The 24,616-nt window shown below is 36.1% G+C and overlaps 4 protein-coding genes across 5 annotated transcripts; 1 reads left to right on the top strand and 3 right to left on the bottom strand.

Annotated features, from left to right (window-relative positions):
* Nucleotides 1-526: 526 nt before the first annotated feature.
* On the bottom strand, nt 527-2,915 carry LOC126584140 (uncharacterized). The gene is made up of 5 exons (XM_050248608.1): nt 2,753-2,915; nt 2,568-2,660; nt 1,417-1,487; nt 1,254-1,316; nt 527-1,101 (listed from the first exon to the last, which is right to left on the bottom strand). The coding sequence occupies exons 1-5, from the start codon at nt 2,814-2,816 to the stop codon at nt 730-732; spliced, it is 663 nt and encodes a 220-aa protein (XP_050104565.1). The 5' UTR covers nt 2,817-2,915; the 3' UTR covers nt 527-729.
* A 1,146-nt stretch (nt 2,916-4,061) lies between these two features.
* Nucleotides 4,062-5,465, bottom strand: LOC126586827 (probable xyloglucan endotransglucosylase/hydrolase protein 10). Its single transcript, XM_050251786.1, has 4 exons — nt 5,225-5,465; nt 5,042-5,142; nt 4,745-4,938; nt 4,062-4,628 (listed from the first exon to the last, which is right to left on the bottom strand). Exons 1-4 carry the CDS (start codon nt 5,412-5,414, stop codon nt 4,226-4,228), a joined length of 888 nt encoding a protein of 295 aa, XP_050107743.1. The 5' UTR covers nt 5,415-5,465; the 3' UTR covers nt 4,062-4,225.
* Nucleotides 5,466-17,933: 12,468 nt separating this feature from the next.
* On the top strand, nt 17,934-20,810 carry LOC126587263 (uncharacterized). Of its 2 annotated transcripts, none has more exons than XM_050252301.1 (2): nt 17,934-18,151; nt 18,852-20,810. In XM_050252301.1, the coding sequence occupies exon 2, from the start codon at nt 18,932-18,934 to the stop codon at nt 20,609-20,611; it is 1,680 nt and encodes a 559-aa protein (XP_050108258.1). In that variant the 5' UTR covers nt 17,934-18,151; nt 18,852-18,931; the 3' UTR covers nt 20,612-20,810. The 2 variants fall into 2 exon arrangements, with proteins under 2 accessions (XP_050108258.1, XP_050108257.1); XM_050252300.1 differs by having other exon boundaries at nt 17,936-18,151; nt 18,890-20,810.
* Nucleotides 20,811-21,736: 926 nt separating this feature from the next.
* Nucleotides 21,737-24,187, bottom strand: LOC126587050 (ergosterol biosynthetic protein 28-like). The gene is made up of 3 exons (XM_050252029.1): nt 23,919-24,187; nt 22,758-22,964; nt 21,737-22,081 (listed from the first exon to the last, which is right to left on the bottom strand). The coding sequence occupies exons 1-3, from the start codon at nt 24,118-24,120 to the stop codon at nt 22,011-22,013; spliced, it is 480 nt and encodes a 159-aa protein (XP_050107986.1). The 5' UTR covers nt 24,121-24,187; the 3' UTR covers nt 21,737-22,010.
* Between the last annotated feature and the right edge of the window lie 429 nt (nt 24,188-24,616).

The following is a 24,616-nucleotide window of genomic DNA, read 5'->3' as shown; positions in this document are numbered from 1 at the left end:
TAATTACAACTCAAATCCCTTTGTTTGTGGAGAGAGGGATAGGGAAGGAAAATTTTTGTGAGGTCGAAGATGGGATGACAAATCTGACTCAGGTTGAATGTATTGTCATCTCTAGAAATCTCTATGTAACGGCCTTTGTACCTTGAATTTTAAGTTTAGTTGTTGCTTTAAGCATCGGAAATCATTATTTTGATAATCCTCTTTCTTGTTCAAGTAGCCTTATTCAGAAGATCCGCTTGGGATGTACAGGCCTAAATTTATTATTATTTACTTTGTTTGGGTTATAAGCCCCGTTTTCAACCAAAAAATAAAATGCATACACCACACAATGTTGCCAAAGCATTTTCTTCTACAATTTCATTCGATGTTGGAAGAATTGCAATGCATGGATTTACCTCGAACCGTATATGATACTTAGTCTTTGTGGCTTTTTCTATTTTTTGTTCTAGTGGTAAAATAACTTCTCAAACCCGATAGATTTGCAGTGGAATTACCTTTCACCACAATACATGTAATTAGTCAAGAATTTCATAAAATTCATCCACAAACATCGTATTTAGAAGGATTCGGGTGAAATTACATACGAAATACACACAAACGATATAACATAAATGTTAACTCTTCATACTACTCATCATCTCTTCCAGACTCTCCCAGAATCATTCATCATATGCCCTTCTCACTATGTGGAAACATTAACTCTATATATAACTAGATCTTACACGACTTTCATGAGAGCTCAACAATTCTTGGTCGTTTTTTGGACCGATTGTTACCAACATCTTCACTCAAAGCATTATCTTGATCAGGCTCGCGTGTTTTGAGTTTCGCATGAAAGCATGTTTTCTTATCATCTTTATCACTTGTATCATCTTTGATATCATCACTATCTTCATCGAAACTATCTTCGCTGCTACTGTCGTCGGAACTATCTTCGTCATCACCATCCTTGCTGCTACTGTCATCATCGCTGCTATCCTCTGATTCCTCTCCGCTACTGTTGACGGCTAATGGTATAACAGGCTGACAACCAGAAATTGCAGATTCAGCAGCAGTCACAGCCTCAGGAGTTTGAAGATCAGCAACGCCCAGCATCAACTCCTGTCAATTCAGATCCACCCACAAATCAATTATTAAAGGCATCAACAATCTGTGAGCGTGCATGTGTGTATGTGTGTGCTTCCGAGAGAGAGGGAGAGGGAGAGAGAGAGAGAGAGAGAGAGAGAGAGAGAGAGAGAGAGAGAGAGAGAGACCATATTAATGACTTCAGATTCATTGCCCGTGAGCACTTCAATATCATAGTTTTCTGGATTATCCTACGTGTCAGTAAATGAGCAAACACAGTTATGTGTTGAAACAGATGTTAGAATTGTGGGATAAACAATCTAGATTTGGTTGCAAGATCAATGTGCCAACCTTTGCATCCCGGTATAGTCGTTCGTTAGCTTCTGATATGACTCCCAAAAAGTCCCTTACTTGTCCCAAAACTGCGGCCAAGTAAGCAAGTAATATGAACAATATTTTGCATGGTACTTCCAACAAAACAACACTAGAAATAAAACAGAATCAGAGAATCTCAAATGCATGATAAATTGAAAACTACTGTTTGAGCAAACAAAAAGGGGCATAGGCTACAAATTTGATGCTACAACATTCTCTAACCTATTTCAAATTTGTCACATTTTCCGATCATCAATGAAGTTTTCATTTGCCTAAAACAAATAAAGCTTGGGGCGTAGGCTAAACCATCCTTACAACCTCCCCATGACATTATATACACAATCATCAGCTAATGTATAAAGCATCACATCTAACACTAAAAATTTGTGAAAATTCAGCTAGAACTATGCAAGTAATGCAAGTTCTCACTACTGAAAAGGAAAAATATGAATAGGGAAACAGTGTATGAGCAACAATATTCCGTGGTAAAGCAATTAACTGACTGTAGTGGATCGACATGAACAGAGATTCAAGCCAATCACAAGCAGACAATGAAGAACTTCCTACCCTCTATCTCAAGCAAGATGCTTACCAATAAACCAAAAGAGGAAGAAAACAATAACACCAGGAGCAAAGAAAAAGTAAACAGAACATAAAATAATCCTATCTCGTCAAATTAAACGATGAAATTTCAGCGCAGGAATATGAAGAATGAGACAAATCCAATAACAGGGGACTTTGAGTCACACCCTTCAAAGTTATAATTCAAACCACTACAACTTAGTAACTTAGGAAGTTCAAAAACAAAATATAAAATATAGGAAATTTAAAAAGGAAACAAGAAGCACAGGCACTATGCTGGGATCGAGACCCCGTATAAAAGAAATTAAGCATCCATCACCAAAATTATAGATCCATTTGAGAATTAAACATTATTTAGTTGGCCAAGTAGAAACCAACATAGAAAATTACTGGCCGGAAAATAAAATCTTTCACATATGTGCGCATCACATCAAATGGATCTCATATTTAATCTCTTACCAAGAACCCATAATTCAAATTCCTTTAAATTGAAGTTTTCACAATTGAAAGAAAAACCCAAAATTTAAATGGGGAGAATCGAGTACCTTGGCTTTTGGGAAGAGGAAGAGCAGGGATGGGTTTCCCTTCGGGTTGAGCTTTCTTCGTTGAGGCATTTTTACAAACAAGTAGCGTGCTTTCTGCAAGAAATATACAGAAAGTAAGCTACATGAATTTGCATAGAGAGAGAGGAGAGAGAGAGAGAGAGAGAGAGAGAGAGAGAGAGAGAGACCTAAGGGTGAAGTTGAAGCCTTTTTGTGCTCCAATTGCAGAAGGTCTTTGCTTGTATTTCCCATCTTCCTCTCTCTCTCAACTGTACTCGACCAAAGGGTTTAGGGTTTTGGACTAAACGGCAGCAATTTTCTAATGTTTTTTTCTTCGTTGATTCTAATTTTGTTTCATTAGAATTTCAGATAGTGTAATGGGCTTGATCAACCAGAATTAATTGGCCCTTCAGATCATTTAATCACTATGGCCCTTCTTTGATGGTCGAATATGGGCCCTTCATTGGGCCGTTTGGCAACTTTTTGTGTTTTTATCGTTACTCTTGTCGGGCAAAAATATTTCAAGCACAAACCCGACCTATAAGGGAGGTTGAAATACTTCTTTGAATTTTTCCAGCCCCCGGAAGAGGTGGATAAGCATGACTTGCCACCAATTGTACCTTTAAAATAAAAAACAAAAAACAAAAAACAAAAAACAAAAACCCTACCCATAAACTTATCATGTTCAAATATATAAAATCAAATCCGTTCGGTATTGTATTAAATTTTAAATATATTGTATTACACAACAAATATGAACACGTGTACTATAGTGTTAAACGTGTTTCTTGAACAAACAATAATCCGACCCATTAAGAAGAAATGTGTTCATATCACGTCGCCGTTACATAACGACTTTATAAGGCTCGACTCAAACCCTTTGTTTTCGTGCAAAATTGTGGTGTATTATCGTCATGTCTTGGTAGAAACATCCTTTGCTTGTTATGCACAATACCGGATTGCAATGATCATTAATGATAATTCAAATCATCACTTAGAGAGAACAAAATCTCATTCGCAGCCCAATGATGAATTGGTTTAGTAGCATCTAGCTTCACTTTGTTGAATCTTGATTTCAAATCTTATGAACAACAATTGTTGATTAATGATGTATAATAAAAGGAAAACTAATGAAAAAAAAAAAACTTTAGTTTTATTGAAAAATGACAAATAAAAGTATAGTGAGTAGCATGTGGCTTTTCTTTAAAAATGAATAGTACCAAGAATGTTTCGTTAAAACTCCCATAAGAATATACTTGATCGAATCACTAAACTAAAATGATCATTGGAAAGCCCTTTACTTTTTTATGGAAATCAAATAAAATGAAAAAAAAAAAAAAAAAAAACAATATATGCCTTTTATTTTAAGAGATTTCTTTTGTATAAAAAGGTTTTCTTCCGGTCAAAAGCCCTAAGAATGCATTCTTTTACCTTTTCTTTTAAATTCTTCCAAATATAACAAAAGTGAAGAAACATTTTGGCATCTTGCAAAGGAAATCCAAAAGAAAAGGTTACTTTACTTCCAAGTCTCATCCCAAAAAAACCTCTATGTAATTTCTATCTCACAAATAAATCAGCTACAAGATAAACAGAGAGAGAAAAAATACAGGAAAACAAATAATAAAAGAGAAATTAATATTTTTGGTAATTTTTTTTTTATATCAGTATTTAGGTAGAGAACACTCCTTTGGAAGGTTGCCTTGGAACCTCTCCTTATCTTCGCAATAGTCATAAATCATGTGGTACTTCCTAACCCACTTGAACAACCTTCTCTGTGCATTTGATAGGGTACTAAACCTCTCCTCGTTCCACCAGTTTGTAGGGCTCTCTGCCCTACAAAATCTAGCATTTCCCTTCCAAACACAGGCATCAATCGTGTGGTTTCTGAATGAAGCTATGAAGGGGCCTTTCGACCAATCGATTTTGTCGCGCCCGCCTCCTGTTGCCCAGCTGTCGCCGTTCCATAGGCTGGCTTTGATGCTCATTGGCTGCCACCTTGGAAATGCTACACCCTTGTCTGCATGGTTTCTGTATACTCTAATTGGAACCCAATCCACCATAAATCTATAGGCAGCAAAAGTAAACCAAATTTGTCCCATAAATTTATTGTGTATACTTAACTTAAATATGTAAAAGAAAGATTAAAATGTAGTACTGATCAGATTTGATAGATGGCTTACACAATTTGGTGAAGGTTCCATAATATGGAATAGGTATGGAAGTCCTTTGTTGGATCAAACCATAGATTGATCCTCTCTTCACGGTCATCCAACCCGTCAGCGAAAATGTTTGTTTGAAGGATATATGGTTTGCCTTCAACATTGCCAAGGAACTCATAGTCTACCTCATCACGGTTAGGTTGATCAGATGTTAACTGCATTGATTAATTTCCAGTTGATCATATACAATCCATTAATACTCAGTCATTAGCAAAAATGCGGAAGAAGAAGAGGGAAATGGTTGTTCTTTTTGCTTACATAATAGGCCACAACTGTGCCTGCTGAATGGCCTGGTACTAGTTTAATCTGCATGTCAATTTGTCCAAATAAAAACATCTGGTTTGAAGCAAAACCAGCACCTAGGGGAAACGAAAAACAACATCATCAGAATTCGGAAATGCTACGACTAATTAAAAGAGTTTATGAATTTTGATCATGTACCGGATTCTTGGTCGAGCTTCAAACTCATGGTCTTGCCATCAGCTGAAGTGTTTACATGGCCAGGAGACCATGTGACAAAGAAATCTTTGTTGAAGTCACCTGTTGAAACAACGGAGGCATCTACGGTTCGAGTCGATATCAAAGTAAGAAAAAGCCCAATAAAGATGATAATCCTGTTATTCTCAGTCATGGTTTTGATTCAGGTTTCTCGGAAGAATATGATAGCAAGATGTTTGAAGAAGCTATATATATAGGTATTGATTGCATGGAAGGGGAGGCAGAAAATGGGAACAAAGAACATTGAATCGTAAAAAGACGACAGAAAATGTGTGATAGAAGGAAGGTTTTGTTTAAGCAGGAATATCTTTAGGGGGAAGCAAAGAAATGTTTTGGTTGTTAGCATCTTATGAAATATAATTATGGGTGTTTTGTGGTTCCTATTAGGATGTCATTAAAACTTTGATCATTGCAAACTTGAGTTAGTTAAGTTGACTATAACAGCGTGCTCCTCCTTCTGCACTCAAGTTTGAATCTCCGCCTCTCAGAATTTAGATTAGATTAATTCAAATAACGTCGAATGAAAAAATTATAAAATCTGGACACATTGCATTTTTTTCATTTGACAGAAACAATTGAGCAAGTTAAGCTCAATAATAACTTTAACTAGCATAGTGCATGCCCCTAGGCTTTCTAAATAAGAGCTTAGTTATCTGTTAGGTTAGCAGAAAGTTGAAGAAAGAGAAAAATTGACTGTTTTGTTTTCATTTTGGCTTTCTAGGATAACTTGGTTACTCAAGCATCCCTTCTATACTCCATGAGGTCTTTAAGGTTATTCCTTCCCTCCCCTTGTAGGGTTGTGCATGAGTTGGATTTCCTTTTTGACCCAATTTTTGAACAGCCAGCAGATCCCCCAAGTCATCCATATATTGCACAAATTTCATTAGTATAATCCAACTTATCAACATAGTTATAAACTTCGAATATATTGTTGAGAACTAATTCTTCAGATTAATAACATGTTATGTCGGAAGAAGTCTCAAATTTGAATTTCCTATACTTTTAAATAAAATATATAAAAAAATTCAAATAAAATTGTTCTTTTGTTTGTGTAAAAGAACAAAGACATATGGGACAACGATCTTTGACAAGAATAAGAGGTTTTTCAATGTGCTGGAAACTCATAGTGATACACTACATGTAATTATACAATTAGAGGGACACTTGAAAAAATAGAAAGAAAAAAAAAACTTTCCACCAATTATATGATAACATGTGGCGTATCGCCCCGTATCCGGGCACATTGAAAAATCTCTCAACAAGAAGAACATTCTTTAATCATTATTATTAGTCTTGGTTTTGCAGTAAGCCAGAAACCCCCAAAAGATACAAGGAAATTCTGATTAATTTTAAAGTTGACAGTAGCGTTAATCCAACTTCAAATGATTACTGTTGAACTAACTAAATTATTAATTATTAATCTACCACATAACTTACCAATTACTGCTATGGCTTTTTACACAAAAATCATTACTATCGTTGCTAACACTCCAAATTTCATTCTTCAGTTTTATCCTCATCCGTACACACATTTCCTACAAAACATTCATGTTAATATATCCAACTTATGTATGTCTTCAAACATCACAATATCGTGCCCTGTACGTTTGGTGTTAATTTGCAAGTGCACATGATAGTCGTAGTATAGCATTTCGCAAGTCCAAATATTGTTCCTGCAAGGATTCTAATTCAATCTCCAATTTGATAAACTAAACCAAATCTAATTATATTAAAGATACAAAAACATGAAAATATAAACATAAACAATGAACTAGACTCAACCACGCCGATATTATCGGTTTTTCGGGGAATGGATATTTTAATTGGTATCCGAATGGTTTTCGTCCAAATATCGCGATATTATCGATAATATCGATAATATCGCGATATTTTGGAAATATCGCGATATTTTTTTGAACGGTGCAATCGGACTCCGAGCCGAACGTCGGAGAAGAACGCCGGAGATGGTGTGCCTATTCCCGAGCCGATTTCGTCCCAAAAACCTTGCAAAAACACGATTTTTAACTTCAATTTCACATATAAACTTCAAATTTCACGCATGCAAGAGGTAATAAACGATTCAACATATGTGATGTCGGTTTAGGGTTTAGGGTTTCAATGGAATCTCACCTTGTTTTCTTCGAGTCGAAGACGAACCAGATGACTGAGCCAACTCCTTGCTCAGCGGCGCACCGCCACAGACGACTGAGCCAACTCCGACTTCGCCAGAGCCACGATCAACAGCGGCGACACCCAGATATCGAGAGGGATTCGAGATTGTCGGACTGAGGAGCAGAAGGCCGTGGTGTGTGTGTAGGGGAAGGGAGAAGAGAGATCGAGAGATCTGTGTGTGTGTGTGTGTACGTGGGAGAAGGGAGAAGAGAGATCGGAGAAGGGAGAAGAGAGATCGATAGATCTCTGTGTGTGTGTGTGTGTGTGGGAGAAGGGAGAAGAGAGATCGGAGAATGGAGAAGAGAGATCGAGAGATCTCTGTGTGTGTGTGTGTGTGTTTGGGAGAAGGGAGAAGAGAGATCGGAGATCTCTGTGTGTGTGTGTGTGTGGGAGAAGGGAGAAGAGAGATCGAGAAGGATCGAGAGAGAGAGAGACTGAGGTCGTGGTCTGCGTGTGTGATGTTTGTGTGCGTGCGTTGTGTGCGTGTGTGGTTGCGTGCATTGTGTCATTTGTGTGTGTGTGTGTGGGTTCCTCCTGTCAGGAGGACATATGACTCACTCAGTATTCCCGACAAGTTTTACAATTATTTTGACAATTTGACACATGACTCACTCAGTATTCCCGACAAGTTTTACAATTATTTTGACAATTTCAGACCACTTTTACAATTATAATTTGTATTCTTTTCAGACCATGGATGGTGGTTTCATTCAAAACCGTGTGCCGATATTGTTTTAAAAGGTGGAGTATCAGAGCCATTGTGATATTCTTTCAAAGCTGCCATTGTGATATTCTTTCAAGAGGTCGAGTATCATAGCCATTCAGAGCCTTTTCGATTATTTTATTTCCCTTACCCCTTTCAAAGTCATTCCAGATCCATTCCAGAGTTTGAACACAAAGGGTTCCATATTTAAAGTAAGTTTACAAACTTATATTTATATTCTTATAATTTATACAACAACAAAAAAATTTGTGTGAACTCGTATGTTAATTTTTTTAAGTAATTAATACTTGCATGTTAGTTTTTGTAAGTAATTAAGTAATGTTAACAATTACATGTTAATTTTTTTAAGTAATTAATACTTGCATGTTAGTTTTTGTAAGTAATTAAGTAATGTTAACAATTACATGTTAATTTTTTTAAGTAATTAATACTTGCATGTTAGTTTTTGTAAGTAATTCAGTAATGTTAACAATTACATGTTAATTTTTTTTAAGTAATTAAGTAATGTTGTATAATTATTCCCTAGGATAATTTTAATATGTTTAATGTTATTTATTATTTTATTTCCCTTACCATTTTCAAAGCCATTCCAGATCCATTCCAAAGCTTGAACACAAAGGGTTCCATATTTAAGGTAAGTTTACAAACTTAAATTTATATTATTGTAATTTATACAACAACAAATAAATTTGTGTGGACTCGTATGTTAATTTTTTTAAGTAATTAATACTTGCATGTTAATTTTTGTAAGTAATTAAGTAATGTTAACAATTACATGTTAATTTTTTTAAGTAATTAAATAATGTTGTATAATTATTCCCTAGGATAATTTTAATATGTTTAATGTTATTTATTATTTTATTTCCCTTACCATTTTCAAAGCCATTCCAGCTCCATTCCAAAGCTTGAACACAAAGGGTTCCATATTTAAGGTAAGTTTACAAACTTATATTTATATTATTGTAATTTATACAACAACAAATAAATTTGTGTGGACTCGTATGTTAATTTTTTTAAGTAATTAATACTTGCATGTTAATTTTTGTAAGTAGTTAAGTAATGTTAACAATTACATGTTAATTTTTTTAAGTAATTAAGTAATGTTGTATAATTATTCCCTAGGATAATTTTAATATGTTTAATGTTATTTATTATTTTATTAATATTAGGTTTTATTATCAAATAGGATAATTATTCATTAATATTAGGTTTTTTTATTATCAAATTGGATTATTATTCATTAAATTAGATTATTATCAAATTGGATTATTATTCATTAAATTGGATTATTCATTAAATTGGCTTATTATCAAATTGGACTATTCATTAAATTGGATTATTATTAAATTGGATTATTATCAAATTGGATTATTATTCATCACTATGTTTTATATTAGGATTATTTTTTTATCAAATAGGATTTTTATTCATTAATATTAGGTTTTTTTTATTATCAAATTGGATTATTCATTAAATTGGATTATTATTAAAGTGGATTATTATTAAATTGGATTATTATCAAAAAGGAATATTATTCATCACTATGTTTTATATTAGGATTATTTTCATGAAACATAATTATCATCATTTATAGTAGGATTATTTATATTAGGATTATTATCAAAAAGGAATATTATTCATCATTTATATTAGGATTATTTTTTTATCAAATTGGATTATTATTCATTAATATTAGGTTTTATTATTCCATATTATTTTTTTAATTACTTAAATTTTTACAATCATTTTCTTTACTTCATATTTAATTCTTTTGTAGAATAACTTTATTATTTAGGTTCTCTTATATAACCGTCATCACTACTATATTTTTTGGCCAAAAAATATTTGTCTAATTTTCATGAAAAATAAATGTAGGTACATTTACGATGTCCAGTGGAGCTACTAAACGTGATCCAGCTTGGGAACATGGATACCCAATAGACGGAAACAAACATGGCACAATTTGCAAATATTGTGGTCGGGTAATGAAGAGTGGCGGAGTGACACGACTTAAGTACCATCTTAGTGGATTAGATCCATCAAAAAATGTCCAACGATGCGATAATGTCCCCCCAGAAGTGAAGGCATTCATCAGCACATTATTAAAAAATAAAAAACAGCATAAGGAAAAGATAACACAGGGAATGGAAAATATTCGAGCTGGGCTACGGGGAGAAGTCTATGGCCAAGAGCTTGACAGTGATGATGATGACGATGAGGACGAATGTGATGATGACATGGGACCTGAAGAACGACGCAGTTTGAAACAAGCATTACGTGCCTCCAAACAGTCAGCATGGGAAAGAGAACACCTTCATAAAATTCCTAATAGAGCACAAGGTTCCGGGACAAGTGGTGGTGCACAAATGAGACGGGGAGGCAGTCTTAGAGAATCACAACCAACACCACCAATAGCCCCAAGTTTATATAAGTCATCCAAAGCACGTCAAAAGAGTGTTTGGAGTTATTTCACTGGAGGTAATGTGAAGGAGGGAATGGGGCGTCTAATTAGCAAGTTTTTTATCTATGAAAATGTCCCTGCTGCGAAGGCATCATCACATCATTTCAAAAATATGGTAGTGGGATGTCAACAGGCCGGTGTTGGAGTACAACCTCCCACTCCCTATGAGATAAGAAACAAATATTTGGATATGAAGTATAAAGACATTGGCGAGTATGTTAACAAGTTGAGGTCAAAGTGGGAAACTAATGGTTGCACAATCATGTGTGACGGATGGACCGGCCCGACCAGATTGTCTATCATCAACTTCATGGTATACTCCAAGGGAAAGACAATTTTTTTTAAGTCTGTTGATGCTTCAGACCATATAAAGAATTACAAGTATATTTACAAATTATTGAGGGATGTAATCATGGAGGTGGGAGAGCATAATGTTGTCCAAGTCGTGACCGACAACGGTTCTGCATTTGTCAAAGCTGGAAAAAAGTTAATGAAGCATCATAATGTGTTTTGGACATCATGTGCAGCACATTGTATTGATCTCATGTTTGAGGCAATGGGGAAGAGAGAGAATGTTGTTACTGTGGTCAAAAGAGCTAGAACGATCACAAATTATATTTACAATCACGGTTGGTTGTTGGCAAAGATGCGTGAATTTTGCAAAGGAGAAATTATTCGTCCAGCTACCACTCGATTCGCCACCAACTATATTGCATTAGACAGCATACTCAAGAAGAAAGCAGGGTTGAAGCAACTATTCACTAGTGACGATTGGGCCAACCACAATTTGAGCCGCTCAAATACAGGTCGTATGGTGGAAAGTATAGTGCTTGATCATGCTTTTTGGACTCAATCAGAACATGTGTGCCAAGTGTTTGAACCTCTTTACAAAGTTTTACGGATCATTGACACAGAGGTGTATCCTACTATGGGGCAGTATATGAGTTGATGCGTGTAGTGAAGGATGAATTGGAAAGAAAACATGGTGCAAGGTGGGTCATAAAGATAATTGAAGACCGATGGTATAAAACATTATACCACGATTTGCATGCAGCAGGTATAAATTATGTCATAATTTGCAATTCGTTTCTTTAGTTGCATAAGTATTATTTCTCTTATTAGGGTATGTGTTTCTTTGAACAGCATATTATTTGAATCCCCGATACCAATACAGACCCGGTGTTGGAGATGATGGTAACCTTATACGTGCTGTACATAATGTATACTCTAAATTAGACCCTGCATCACCAGCAGTTGGCCAATTTGGAAATGAGGTAGACAATTACTTAAATTATAATAATTACTTTGTTGGATTAAACTAACACGATTTATTGAATTCAGCTAACATGGTTTAAAGATGCAAGAAGAACTTTTGGAGAACCAACATCAGTTGCTGCTCGAACAAATATGTCTCCTAGTGAGTATAAACATATTTCACTATAAGTTTATAATAGAATTTGTTGGAGTTATTAGGCTTATCAACATTGTTTTTCATTGTAGCTGAATGGTGGATCATGTATGGGACCGATGCACCAACTGTGAGAAAGTTAGCAATCAAAGTATTATCACAAACAGCTTCTTCATCTGCTTGTGAAAGAAATTGGAGCACATTTGCACTCATACACACAAAGCAAAGAAATAAGTTGGCTCATAGTAGCTTGGAAAAATTAGTTTATTGCTACTACAACATGAAGCTTCAAATTCGAGATAAGGAAGCAAAAATAGATCATGTCGACCGTGGGGACCCACTAGATGTGTTTGATATTGTTGGTGAAGATGATGATACAGAGGGTAACCAACCTTTTCAATGGATTAGACCTCTTCATTTAGATGATGATGAAGGCAACCCAGCTCCCAGAGTTGCTGAAGAAGCACGTAATGAAGGGATAAATGTAGAAAGAGTATTAGAGGAGGAGGTGGGATCTAGCAGCGCTGACTCTTTGGAAGAACTTTTGCACCCAAGACCAAGAAACACTGGAATTCCACCTTCTTCCAATCCTACACAACCACAACATCGTGCTGATACTAATGATAGCTCTAGTACAAGATTAGGAGACTCACCTACCACCGAAGGTAGTGGAGCTGGAGGTAGTGGTGGTGGATATGGAAACTATTATGGACCACCACCTCCCGGATATATGAGCCCCTTCATTGGTGAGGCAAACTTCACGCATGCAACACAGGATGATGACCATGGCAGTAGGCGGGCAGGACCAGGAATTGGTGCCATAGGGAAAGACTATACTCGCAGAGAAAGAGGCAAGGGGATTTTGTCAAGTCAAGAAGATGACTCGTTATCTAGAACTTCAGACTCTGTTGGATTGGGAAGTAGTAACTATGGTTATACTCATAACCAACCATTTCCCTACCCTTCATATCCCATTCCTGTTAGAATGGAATCGAGCGACTCATGGAAACAATCCCAGACTCAATCTTCAAATGATTTTTCTTATGGACAACCTCAACCAATCTCGGATCCATATGGGTGGCATGTTAACAATTACATGCAAAACTATTTTGGGGATTTATCATTTGATAACTACTCTTCACAATACACTCATTCTACACGTAGAGATGATGAAGATAGTGAAAAATTTAAACCTCATAGAAACTCTATGTGGTACTAAAGTGTAAAATATTGTACTAATTCATTATATATAAATGATTATGGTGTGTTTAGACTTCTTTCATTAATTACTACATATTTTCTACACTCACAATGTTTGTCGGCTCGCTATATAATCAACTTGATAATGTTAAATCCATCATGCAATGCATTTCCTTCCAATTTTTTGTGATAAACTAATAGATAATTGACTAAATAAACATCCTGCAAAGTTTCAATAAAAATTTCCAAGTTTTTCTTACAATTTCCGTGGTTTCCATGTAATTTTTATCGATATCGATATTTTACCGATATTTCCATCGATATTTCCGTGTTTTCGGACTACCGATATTTCCGATATTACCGATATTTTCTTCCTTGGACTCAACCATAATTAACAATTCAAACAAAGATGTGAAGAATTTGTTGTAATGATTTTATAAGCAAATAAAAATAGAACAAAAAATTAAAGAGAATAAAATGTTGGGTTTTAAGGCAAGGGATGAAGGTCTAAGGAGAATCAACCACAAGCAATCATGCTTAGGTTTCAATGCATTCAATGGAATATTTTGTCTCTTAGATGACTATTCTCGTATCTAAGTCCGGTTAAGGAACTATAGACCATAGTTCTCCTTAAGTATATGATTCTCTCCGGTTAGGGCAAAGGTCATATATCCTAACATGCATTTTATCCGGTTAAGGCATGTTAAGTTGAACTCATTACGTATAAGGGAACGATAAAATCATGCAAACGATAAAGTGTCTCCCCAAAACCTCCTCCTAGACTTCCTACAATCTCTCCTTTATATATTGATCAAAATCCTATAATAATTAGGTCTTTTGCAATCCTTTCCTCATTTGTATTCCACAACTGATGATGTGGCGAGTAAACTTCCCAAGTAAATTACTTCAGACTCCTTTGAAATAGAAATAAAGTCATATGTACACGTTCTCTCTTGGGCAATGAACTTCAGTTGAATTATGACTTAAAAACCCAACAGATTTTGCAATCTCCGCGTAGACTTTGTTGACTGATGTCCTGTATGAAAATCGCTATAACGTCTTCTAGAAAACCTGAAATCACGAACCGTAATATTCCTTTGAAAGCTAACTTCCATATCTTTCCAATGGTATATGGATCAACAGCTGGTTCCATCTAAGGTAGTAGATTTTAATCCATAAATTTGGTTGATCTGCACAGACAGCTTCTGCTTTAAGCATGCCAAACTCATTTCAATCGCAAAAGTGCTCCTTTTTCTTCTTTCTTCATATTTTTTCTTCAAACCTACGAAAACATAAAACTAAGTGAAAGTGAACTAAACTCACTCAAAAAATATAATAAGAATCTAAACTCAAGGGTATAAAATATGGTTATATCCAAGGTTCTAAAAAACGTTAGGCGCTAGTCGAGCGGCAGGCTGGCGCCTAGCGCCTAGGTGGCTAGGCGGGCGCCTAGGTGGGCTAGGAAGATTTAGGTAAATTTCTTGTATATCTTGTGAATAAGTGCATATTGACACATACAAAAAATTATACTTGTATGAAATCCATGGATAAGATAATAAAAAATGATAAAATGCAAAAAGAGTATCTAACAAGTCCAAAATTTAAAAACACATTAAGCATATATGCCATATAACCATAGTGAGGAGTATTGTAGGATGACATATGTACAACAAACTCACAATTTTAAACCACTACTTAGATATGATTTTTTATTTTATTTTTTAATTTCATTAAAAAAAAAAACCGTCCAACGCCGCCTAGCCCGCCTAGAGCCCATCTGATTTTTCCAACCGATTTGCAAGAAAACGCCTCGCCTCAGCCGTTTTTAGAACATTGATTATATCAATGTTTCCATTTAAGCATTGTACTATGATATTGACTGAATCCCACAACCACAAATCTCCTTTGCTTTATTCGCCCAAGTGGCGGACAATTACGAAACTAGGCTCAAACAACTAAATTACAACACATGAATGTCAAAGATGAAATCAGAGTATCGAATTTAGCATAGAAGGACTAAGTGGGTTCTTTGGTCATGAGCCACCACCACACGCGTCAGCTGGCGGTCACGACTCGCTGAAATTTCCACCTAAATGCTACAATGGCTCAAATTATACCAAAATGAAGATCGTGAGAGTGGAGTAAGAGTTATACCTTACTTCCGCTGGAAAACCGCAAGAAAGGGCCGAAAAACCCTAAAAGGGTGATCGCCGATTCAACGTCATTGATGTTGTAATGCCTTAAACCTTGGTTGGATTTTTCTCATGGGGTCAAGATGAGTCGATTAGTGGTGGTGGTCGATGTCAGGATGCCTAGAAATGGTGAGATCATCGGCTGTGAGCTCGAAAAATGACGAGCATTGTTCATTGGGAAACATTAACCAAACTAGGTCGAGTTTGGGTGAAAAACAATCTTGGAGTGTTGTTAAGTCATTTGATGGTGGTGGGTGACTTCGATTTGCTAGAAAAATGAGTGAATCAGTGTGGGAATTTAGTTGCATAAGTCGTGTTAGGAAGCGATTGTAGGAGTGTAAAAGTGTGAAATCCCATTCATTGATTTCACTATTGTAATTTACGTATTTTGTATTTACAGAATTTTATATTATTTTTGTTAATTTTAGAGCTTTAATGTAGAACTTGTAAGTCTATATGATTAGATATTTGGTTGTCATTTGGAATTGATACTAGTGTATGTGCTCTAATGCATATCATGGGTGTTGATGTAGGATGTATGGTGTATGTTATATGATGTATGATAATGTGACTGCACCATGTAGCAGTGTGGTACATATACAGTCATACTTGGTATATTTGTGATGAGGGACCATATTATTTTAGGGATGATCATGCTTGGTACATATGCAATGGGTGATCACTGCCTACACTATTAGACTATGCATATTGTTTTGCTTGATATATTTGCGATAGGGGACCATACCCATCTGGGAGTGATCATGCTTAGTATATCAGCGATGGGTGATCGTACCTAGTACTTTAGGATACGGTCATGTTTGGTATATCCACGATGGGGGACCATACGTATTTTAGGGGTGATCATGCTTGCTATATCGGCGATGGATGATAACTGCCTACATTATTTGACTATGCCTATAGTTGTTGGTAAATCCACGATGGCGACAACTTCCTAGTTGGATTTCGTTGAGTTGGTCCGAAATCCCATTTCATGTTCGGTTCCGTTGAGTTAGTTTGAAATCCTAGATTCTTGTACATAGAAGTTACTCAAGTTTACGTTTGTGGTTGTAACTTAGAGTTACAATGCTTGATGTTTGGATTTTAGTAGAAAAAATATAGTAAACCTTATAAGGGTTGACTTTATTAAAAATTAGTAAAGTGATATTTGATCTTGTTGGTTGATCAATGTTGTTGAATGTTAATATTGTGCAGCTTGGATTAATGGAATTGATTACTGTGATTGTGGAGTTGTATTGAAAAACATGTTATATGTGTGAATGACGAAATGACAATCTTGGTTGGCATATAGTTTCATTATGTAGATTGGAATTTAGTGATTCATGCTACTGAAGTTTCATTGAGTGATTTTGGAGCTCTATATCTTTCTGCTAGAAAATACTATAGAAATGTCAGAATTTATCAAATAGTGAACTACGAATGGCTTGAACATGTCTTATGGTACGTAGGAAGTCTAACACAGAGGTTAGATGCATCCAAGAAATATGTAAAAAGGTTACTATGTTATTGAACTATTGGATTGGTTTTAGTCATCATGACTCGTAAATAGGGCATGATAGATGAACAAGTATTTTTGACGTCACGTGTTGACCTTGGATGTATTTTGGTATGGGGTATGAATGGGTCACGATCCGAGTCGTCTGTTCACTTCCCAGAGTGAGATTGGTTTGCTTTCCCACATTATTGGGCTTGCTATTTGTAGGAAGTCAAATTTACTATTTGGACCCGACTTACGTTGCTCGTAATTTTTTCATTATAGCTCTGTTTCGCAAACGGTTTTCACTTACACTCTTATGGAATCAAGTTTTATTCGAAAGCACTAAGTATGACCCCAAAGGTCCATGGATTTTAATTGACCGTTTATGAAAATTCAAGTTTTTTTAACTAAGTAACTAAAACTCTAAATTAATGAAACTAAAAAATTACAATAAAATTGTGCAAATAAGAAATACTTAATTATATAGTGAAATTAGGGGATAAAATTTCACACATGATCCCCTTGTAACATAAGGTTTAACGGTTTTATTGATCTATGTAATCTTACGTTTTCTGATGAGCTCGACAACGAACTTGAAGTCTACTCATTATTTTGCGATTAGTAATGTTTTATTGTAATCTTTTTAGATCAAATCTTGCAAGAACCATTTTGGGGTGCAAGAACCATTTTGGGGTAGTTCTTTATGATATATATTTGTAATATTTTTTTAATAAATAAAATATCTTACTCTTTTGTTTTTTTTTTTTTAAAGCCTCTCTTACTTTTACTGAAACTGACGATAAATAGGGTGGTGAGCATCACCATTTATAAACCACCACGGAGTGGCTTTAATGGTTGGGGATGAATTCCAAGCCCGTTGTTCATACGTCACGTCCTAAATTCGACTTTGGACGCTAATAAACACGATGGTAGTTAAAAGAATTTGAAATGAAGCGTGAGTCTTCCCGATCCGTAAAAGACTAAACGGACATGGCCAAGTTACCAAAAAAAAAAATCACCATTTACAATATTCCCGTTTGCTTGTTGCTTCTTCGGAATTAGTGTTGACATTAGATCCGGTCATTCTCTACTGAAGTGTAGAAGGCGCAAACACACTCTCTCTCTTCCTCTCAGTCTGACAGAGAACTGCTTTGCCATCCACGAGCCCTGCCTTTTACTTCCCCACTCAACATTTGACAACAACTGCGTGCTTCTCAGGTACTCTCCTCCTCTTCTTCCTCCGTAATTTCTCCAGTAAGTTTACTTTTAGTAATTAATCAGTAATTTCCCATTCTTGGTGCCTATGGGTGTTGAATAGCTCATTTTGCTCACAATTTACTATTTTGGAAATGGGTTTTGCTTGTGAATGAATAAGATTGGATTTGGGGGTGTTAAGTAATTTAAGTCTATCCCCTTTATTTGTTTATTCAAATCTTTGTGATTGATGGAGTGTTATAGGGTTTGCTTGTGGGTTTAATTCGTTATCCAGTTAGAATTTGAATGCTAACTTGCAAATTTGGTATTAATTTTCCACCAAGTTTCTGGTGATGGATTTAGTTTCTTTCAGTCAAGTTTGCTGCTTTTCTACGAGGAAGAAAATGGGTTAGTTTTTATTTTGAATTCCCCTTTTCGTTTGTGTTATGAAATTAGTGTTTTTGGTGTATGCATATTGTGTTTTGTGTCAAAGTGTTTCGAAAGGTAGATGAAATTCAAAAAATTGGTTCTGGCTTAATCACGCTTTCGGAATATAAATTGGGCACACAAGGGATCTGTTTCGACAATATTTGCTTTTATTTCGAGAATTGGCGTTAAATTTGTGTGAAATGAAGCCTAGATTGCGTTCTAGACTTTTAATTTGATTGATTTGCATAGGTTGAGTAATCTTTTTTAAGTTTATTAGTTTAAAGTTTGGATATAGGCAGGTTTCTGATCGATATTTGCAACATTTGAAAATAGGGAGAAGTAGAGATACGGGTAGGGTACTAGGGGGCATACGTCATGATCAAGCGGGCGCCAAGTAGGAACCAGAGAACCAAAGGAATCAAGGTGAAGCATGTTCTGCAGATCTGTCTGCTGCTTGGGGTGTGCTTTTGGTTAATCTATCAGGTCAAGCATTCCCATGATAAGAAAGTGGCATTAGATAAGAAAGATAAAAAAACCCCAACCAGAAGCCTGAGTGAAGGTGAGCTTCTGAAACTTGGGAGGAAGGACCTTCCGAAACTTGAAGTCCCTAAAAATGAGAAACAAGAGGAAGAGGATGAAGTTGAAGCAGCAGGAGAGGAAGACGAGAAACATCAAGTAGATGTGCATGAAGAAGAGGATTCAAAACATGAAGTAGAAGCACATGAAGAAGAGGATCAGAAACATGAAGGGGAAGAGCGAGAAGAAGAGGATCAGAAGCATGAAGTAGGAGAGCAAGAAGAAGAGGATCCAAAGGGTAAGCAAGAAGAAGAGGATCTGAAGCATGAGGCGGAAGAGCAAGAGGAGGAAGAAAACAAGAATGAAGAGACAGAGGATGAGGGAAGAGGAGCTGGAGATGATGAGATAGATGAAAATGAGCAAGAGGGAAATGAAGGGGAAGTGGAGCACGATGAGGATTTTGTAGATGAAGAGAAAGAAAGAGAAGATGATGGGAATGAGAAGGATGGTGAAAAGAATGACGGTGAAGAGAGAGAGGATCAAGAAGAACATGACAGTTCATCAGATGATCAAGATAATGAAACCCATGATAAGAATGCTCATGAAGCACGAGAGGAGAATTACAAAGGGGATGATGCTTCTAGTGCAGTGGCCCATGAAGTTACAAGCACTGAAACTGAGAAAGTAAGTTCGGAAAACTTAAATGAGAACCCAGAAACTACTGTGCTAGAAAAAGACAATTCAACAATGGTGGAAGATAGAATGGCTGAAAATGGTACTATTTTAAATGTAGGTGCAAGTGAAGAGAAAGCTAATGGTAATATGGCCAATCCTGCGGAGAGCTCACTTTTACATGAAAAAGTGAAAACACAATCTAATGATGAACCAGAAGCATGGAATAACTCAACAATGGTGAGTGCCGAAGCTAACGATAATTCAACAATAGTGAGTACAGAAGCAAGCAATAACCCTACAGAAACCAACCAGGCAAGTGGTTCATACCAGCAGAACGGTACAGAGATCGTATCTGAGTCAGCTCACTCTGAAAATGCGACGGTGGATGGTATGGGTACTGGAGAAAGCGTGACCATACTAACCATGGTTATGGAACAGGCTAACAACACAGCTTCTCAGAACAATGAATCTGACTCAAATTCAACAATATCCACTAAAATTGAGAATGCAGATGGGGCATTGGGAGAATCATCTTCCTTCTCTAATACGGTAGCGACTAACGTGTCAGAGAATATCTTAAGATCTGATGGAACAGCTGAAACAGAGGGTGGTTCTAGATCTTCATCGTTAAAGGAGGCCACAGATGCTGTTCAGAATGAAGAGTCCAATGGTACAAGTGAATCGGACAGGACAGATGAAGGTTCAGACTCCACAAATGGGACACAGGACGCAACTCAGCGTGATCCAATTGATTCTTCTGATTCCCATATCACCCAAGACAAGAAGGAGGATCGCACGGATCTAACTACACTGCCGGAGATAACAACCGAGGGGGATGAGAATGGAGAGGCTGCAGCAGAATGATGATCGTTGTCTTTGGTTTCTTCTGGCGCTTGATGTTTTCATGCAAGCCTTTGCAAAGCAACTAGGTTAGTTATTGTGAATTTTAATCTACGGCTAGAAAATCAATATAGCTGTTAAAACGTTGGCTAGTTTATATCACCCGCAGGTTTAATCTGTAAAACTAAATCCAACCGTCTGCTGTGCTGTTTATTTGCACCTTTGTCTTTCTTTTCATTTATTCTTTTTATTTGCTGTTCGTGTAAGTTGTAAGCTCCTGGGACAAAGCTTGTGATGCTTAAAAATGAAATGAATTGTTAATCCAAGTTGAAAATTTGGATGTCATTTGAATCGGAAAAAATACGTAAATTGTTTGCTAGAGTTTTGTCGAATGGTTTGTGTTTTGTTGATGATGCTGAAGAAAAATGTTTAATCTCTTAAGCAACTCTGTCGTGTTTGGTAATGCTAAAGCATTCTTCTGTTATTCCTTCTGTTAAGCCTTTGTTTTGGAAGCAGTTTCCTTTTACCAGACGCTGTTTTTTCGCCGGACGCTATGAAACAAAAACTTCTTGGTCTGTTGTATACTTGGTGGTGCGTATTGGTGTATAATTAAGTTTTGGTTTGACGGCAATCACTTTTTTAGAGTGTCAATAATAGCTCCTTCAGTTTACTTTCGCTTCGGCTTATAAAATGATGATGTGGCATGTGAGCCCGCTGCACCAAATTCATGGGATGAGATTGCGAGTTGTATGGCAAAAGTATTCAACTCTAATGTCAATTTGTACGCCAATGTGCACCACCTAGCATACATTTGACCAAGCAAAAAGCAAGCAAGCAAGCATGTCCTGTATCTTAGTCTGATTTCGACTGCAACATTTCTAAAGACGTCAAAATGTCCAAATAAGCAATAACAATAAAAATAAGCAGCAACAATATTTTTCAATTGAGAAGCTAAAGTTGATGTGGAATGACGTAAAATGACATCTCTCTATGTTGCCAATTTTGACAGCAGCGTCAAATATTTTTTTAATTAATTATTAAATACTTTTTATTAATTTTTTTATTGGTCTAAAGTCTTGCCTTTTAATCAATGTATAAACATTTTTGTACCTTTTAATTCATTTTCTTTCATTACCAATACAAAGAAAATAAGCCTGAAATTTAATTTTATGTTTAAAATTTAACATATCAGGTGGAAAGCAAAACTTTAAAAGATGTCAAAGGGCCATATAAGTTGCCAAATTAAATTTTATCTTTAAATTTGACATCTCTGGAGATGATCTTAGCTGTCAACGATGTCAGCTTTCTTACAAAGTCGAAACATGAGGCTGAAGACCTTTCTTGAAGCGCTTTTAAGTCAAGCATGATTGAGAAGACACTTAATCAACTTATGCGGAGAAAGCCGAAGCAGGAATCAGACACTTCATTCTGATTTTAACACAGGTTGCGCTTGATGTGCATTCCATTGCAGCAGCATCCAGACTATCGCCGTGCCTGATCAAGACCAGAACAAAATTCATCGGGCATTGCTTTGTAATTCAGTTCAACATGAAATAAGCAATCAGAACTCAGAACTATACGATGTTACCATAAGACAGTAAATCAACCATCAACCAAGTCTTTCTGGGAAATCCAAACGCTATTTTTCACAAAATATCATAGCGTATAAATAGTTTGCCAACAGTTGAAAGACGAATATAGACTTTATTTCCAATTGAAATATTCCTCTGAGATAGCCTGTGAATGAGAACGCAAGATTCTAATCCTGCTCTCTCTTAAAAAGTGCTCGCAGGTCAAGCTTTTTTTTTTTTTTTTTTTTTGTTTTTTCCCCTTCCAAACAACTTACTTCAGAGCAAGCTGGCATTGTCATACTGAGTATAGATCCTGGAATTCTCTCTTCTTCTTTCTGATAAGAATCATCGTATACGCAAACACGTGTTTCTAGCCCCGACTAGTGCATATGAACCCCGAATTCTAGCATGATTTATGATGCTTAAAAGCAACAGTCACATTTGTATGCTTTAAAACATGTAAGCATTCACAAGTAACAGATGAGACCGTAGACTAGAGGTCTTTTGACACAAACACCAAAATTGCTGCACATCACTTCAAATCAGAACAACAAAGGATGCAGAGTAAAATGATGTAATATAGCCAAGTGAACTGATACCTGCAAAAAAGCTGACAGTAGAAAGATTTGCAATGGCCATCGTCTGATATATTAGGTACTCGGACAGGAAATGACCGAGTGCATAGACAAACGACGGAAACGTAGATAGGTAGAGAGCCTTGTTTTCAAGGTTAACGGCGCAGAGATAGCAGAGTGTGCAAGTTAAAAGAGTCCAGACACCAAATGTCCTCCCATGAACTTCAGTCACTGCAGAAACAAGAATCAGAAATACAACACATGAAAAATTAGAAAAACAGTAAAAGTACAAAGCGAAAAAGCAAAAATTCAAAAACAGAAACTAAAATCGAACTCTCCATTCCGCATAAGAAACATATGATTATAGTATCAAAAGCAACGAAAATTCACAAGGTTGCAAATGCTAATTCAGCAATGAACAATTTAGGAGGATAACTAAATAAGATTAGGGAACCAAGGACTACGAATATTATATTTACATGCATGCCTCCCATCAGTTAGACAAAGCAAGTATTGGGTTTTCCTCAGCACGAAAGATAAACTTCGGTGTGATCTTGAGTTCAAATCTCAAATGCAGTAGCAATAGCTAGTGAAAGCTAGTGATCTGAGTTTTGGGTTTTTCTCAGTACGAGATATAAACTTTGGGTGTGATCTTGACATTGAATCTCGAATGCAGTACCAGTACCTACTACCTAGTGAAAGCTAGTGATCTGAGGCATTTTAACATATCTAAAATCTCAAACAATCCGAACATCCACACAAAGCCTTCATCCCACGAGGACATATTCGAGGAAAAACCATCCTGCTACGCATTCTCATCGAAAGACACGACTCGCAACACAAACTTTGCTACTTATGGATGAAATGTGAGAACAATTTCAGCTCTTTTGGATCTCTCCATATCCACCAAAATCCATAAAATCAAATAGTTGAGAACTTCCTTAACATCCTCAAACAATTAAGAACACAAGATTTCCAAATGCATATCCAATCAAACTCCCACGTTAATCAACATTAGCTCTCTACTTACCAAACGCAGTGAAACATAACACAAAAAAATGACAAATGGGTTGTTTTTCTCAACCTTCTAAGTACCAAAGAGTAAACCCAAAAAAATTTCTCGGCAACCAAACAGGAAAAGTATTGGAAGTGACATTTAAGTGAGAGAAAGAGAGAGAAGTGTACTGGGGGATTTGGAGAAGACGGCGAGGCGGAGGGCCCAAATGTCGAAGAACCCGAACCAGACGGAGACCAGCAGGAGCGAGCCCACCACCATCAGCCACCAGCTCAGCGCCTTCATTGCGAGAGCTTCAAACCGCTCGTGGCAGTGCAAAAACAAAGCAAATAAATCAGAAACTATAGTGGCGGAGAAGAGTTGTTCTAGCATTAAGGAGTGAGTTTAACCGGTCATACTTGGTATTTGATTCAGTGGTATGGTTATTGCTTTGGGTAGAAGAGATTGTGTGTTCGATTCTCACACCCCCTTTTCATTCTTTTATTTTATAATACAATAAAAGTTTTTTTTATTTTTTATTTTTTTATCAAACAATAAATTAGCTACCAACTGAATTTAAGCTTCTACTGCCACGCAAAGACTCAAATTTTTTCTACTATTATAATAAAGAGTCACTTGCAAATAAAAATTTATTTAAAAGCAGGATATTAGCGGGTGGATTGAATAATACGACTTTTTTTTAATTAAAAAAAAGTTTAGAGGAAGATGGTAAAGGAAAGCAGTGAGCAGTTTAGGAGTGATTAATAATGCCACCTTTTTTACATCCATACATTAAATTAGATGGACTAAAATAGTTTACAAAAGATTTAATAATTGTGCACAATGTGGCTTTTTCCAAAAGTTATGGATAGTGCAAAGGGTTTTGCAT

Source organism: Malus sylvestris, chromosome 10 (genome assembly GCF_916048215.2).
Source record: "Malus sylvestris chromosome 10, drMalSylv7.2, whole genome shotgun sequence".
Lineage (NCBI taxonomy): Eukaryota > Viridiplantae > Streptophyta > Magnoliopsida > Rosales > Rosaceae > Malus > Malus sylvestris.
This window is presented reverse-complemented; position numbering and strand designations above follow the sequence as displayed.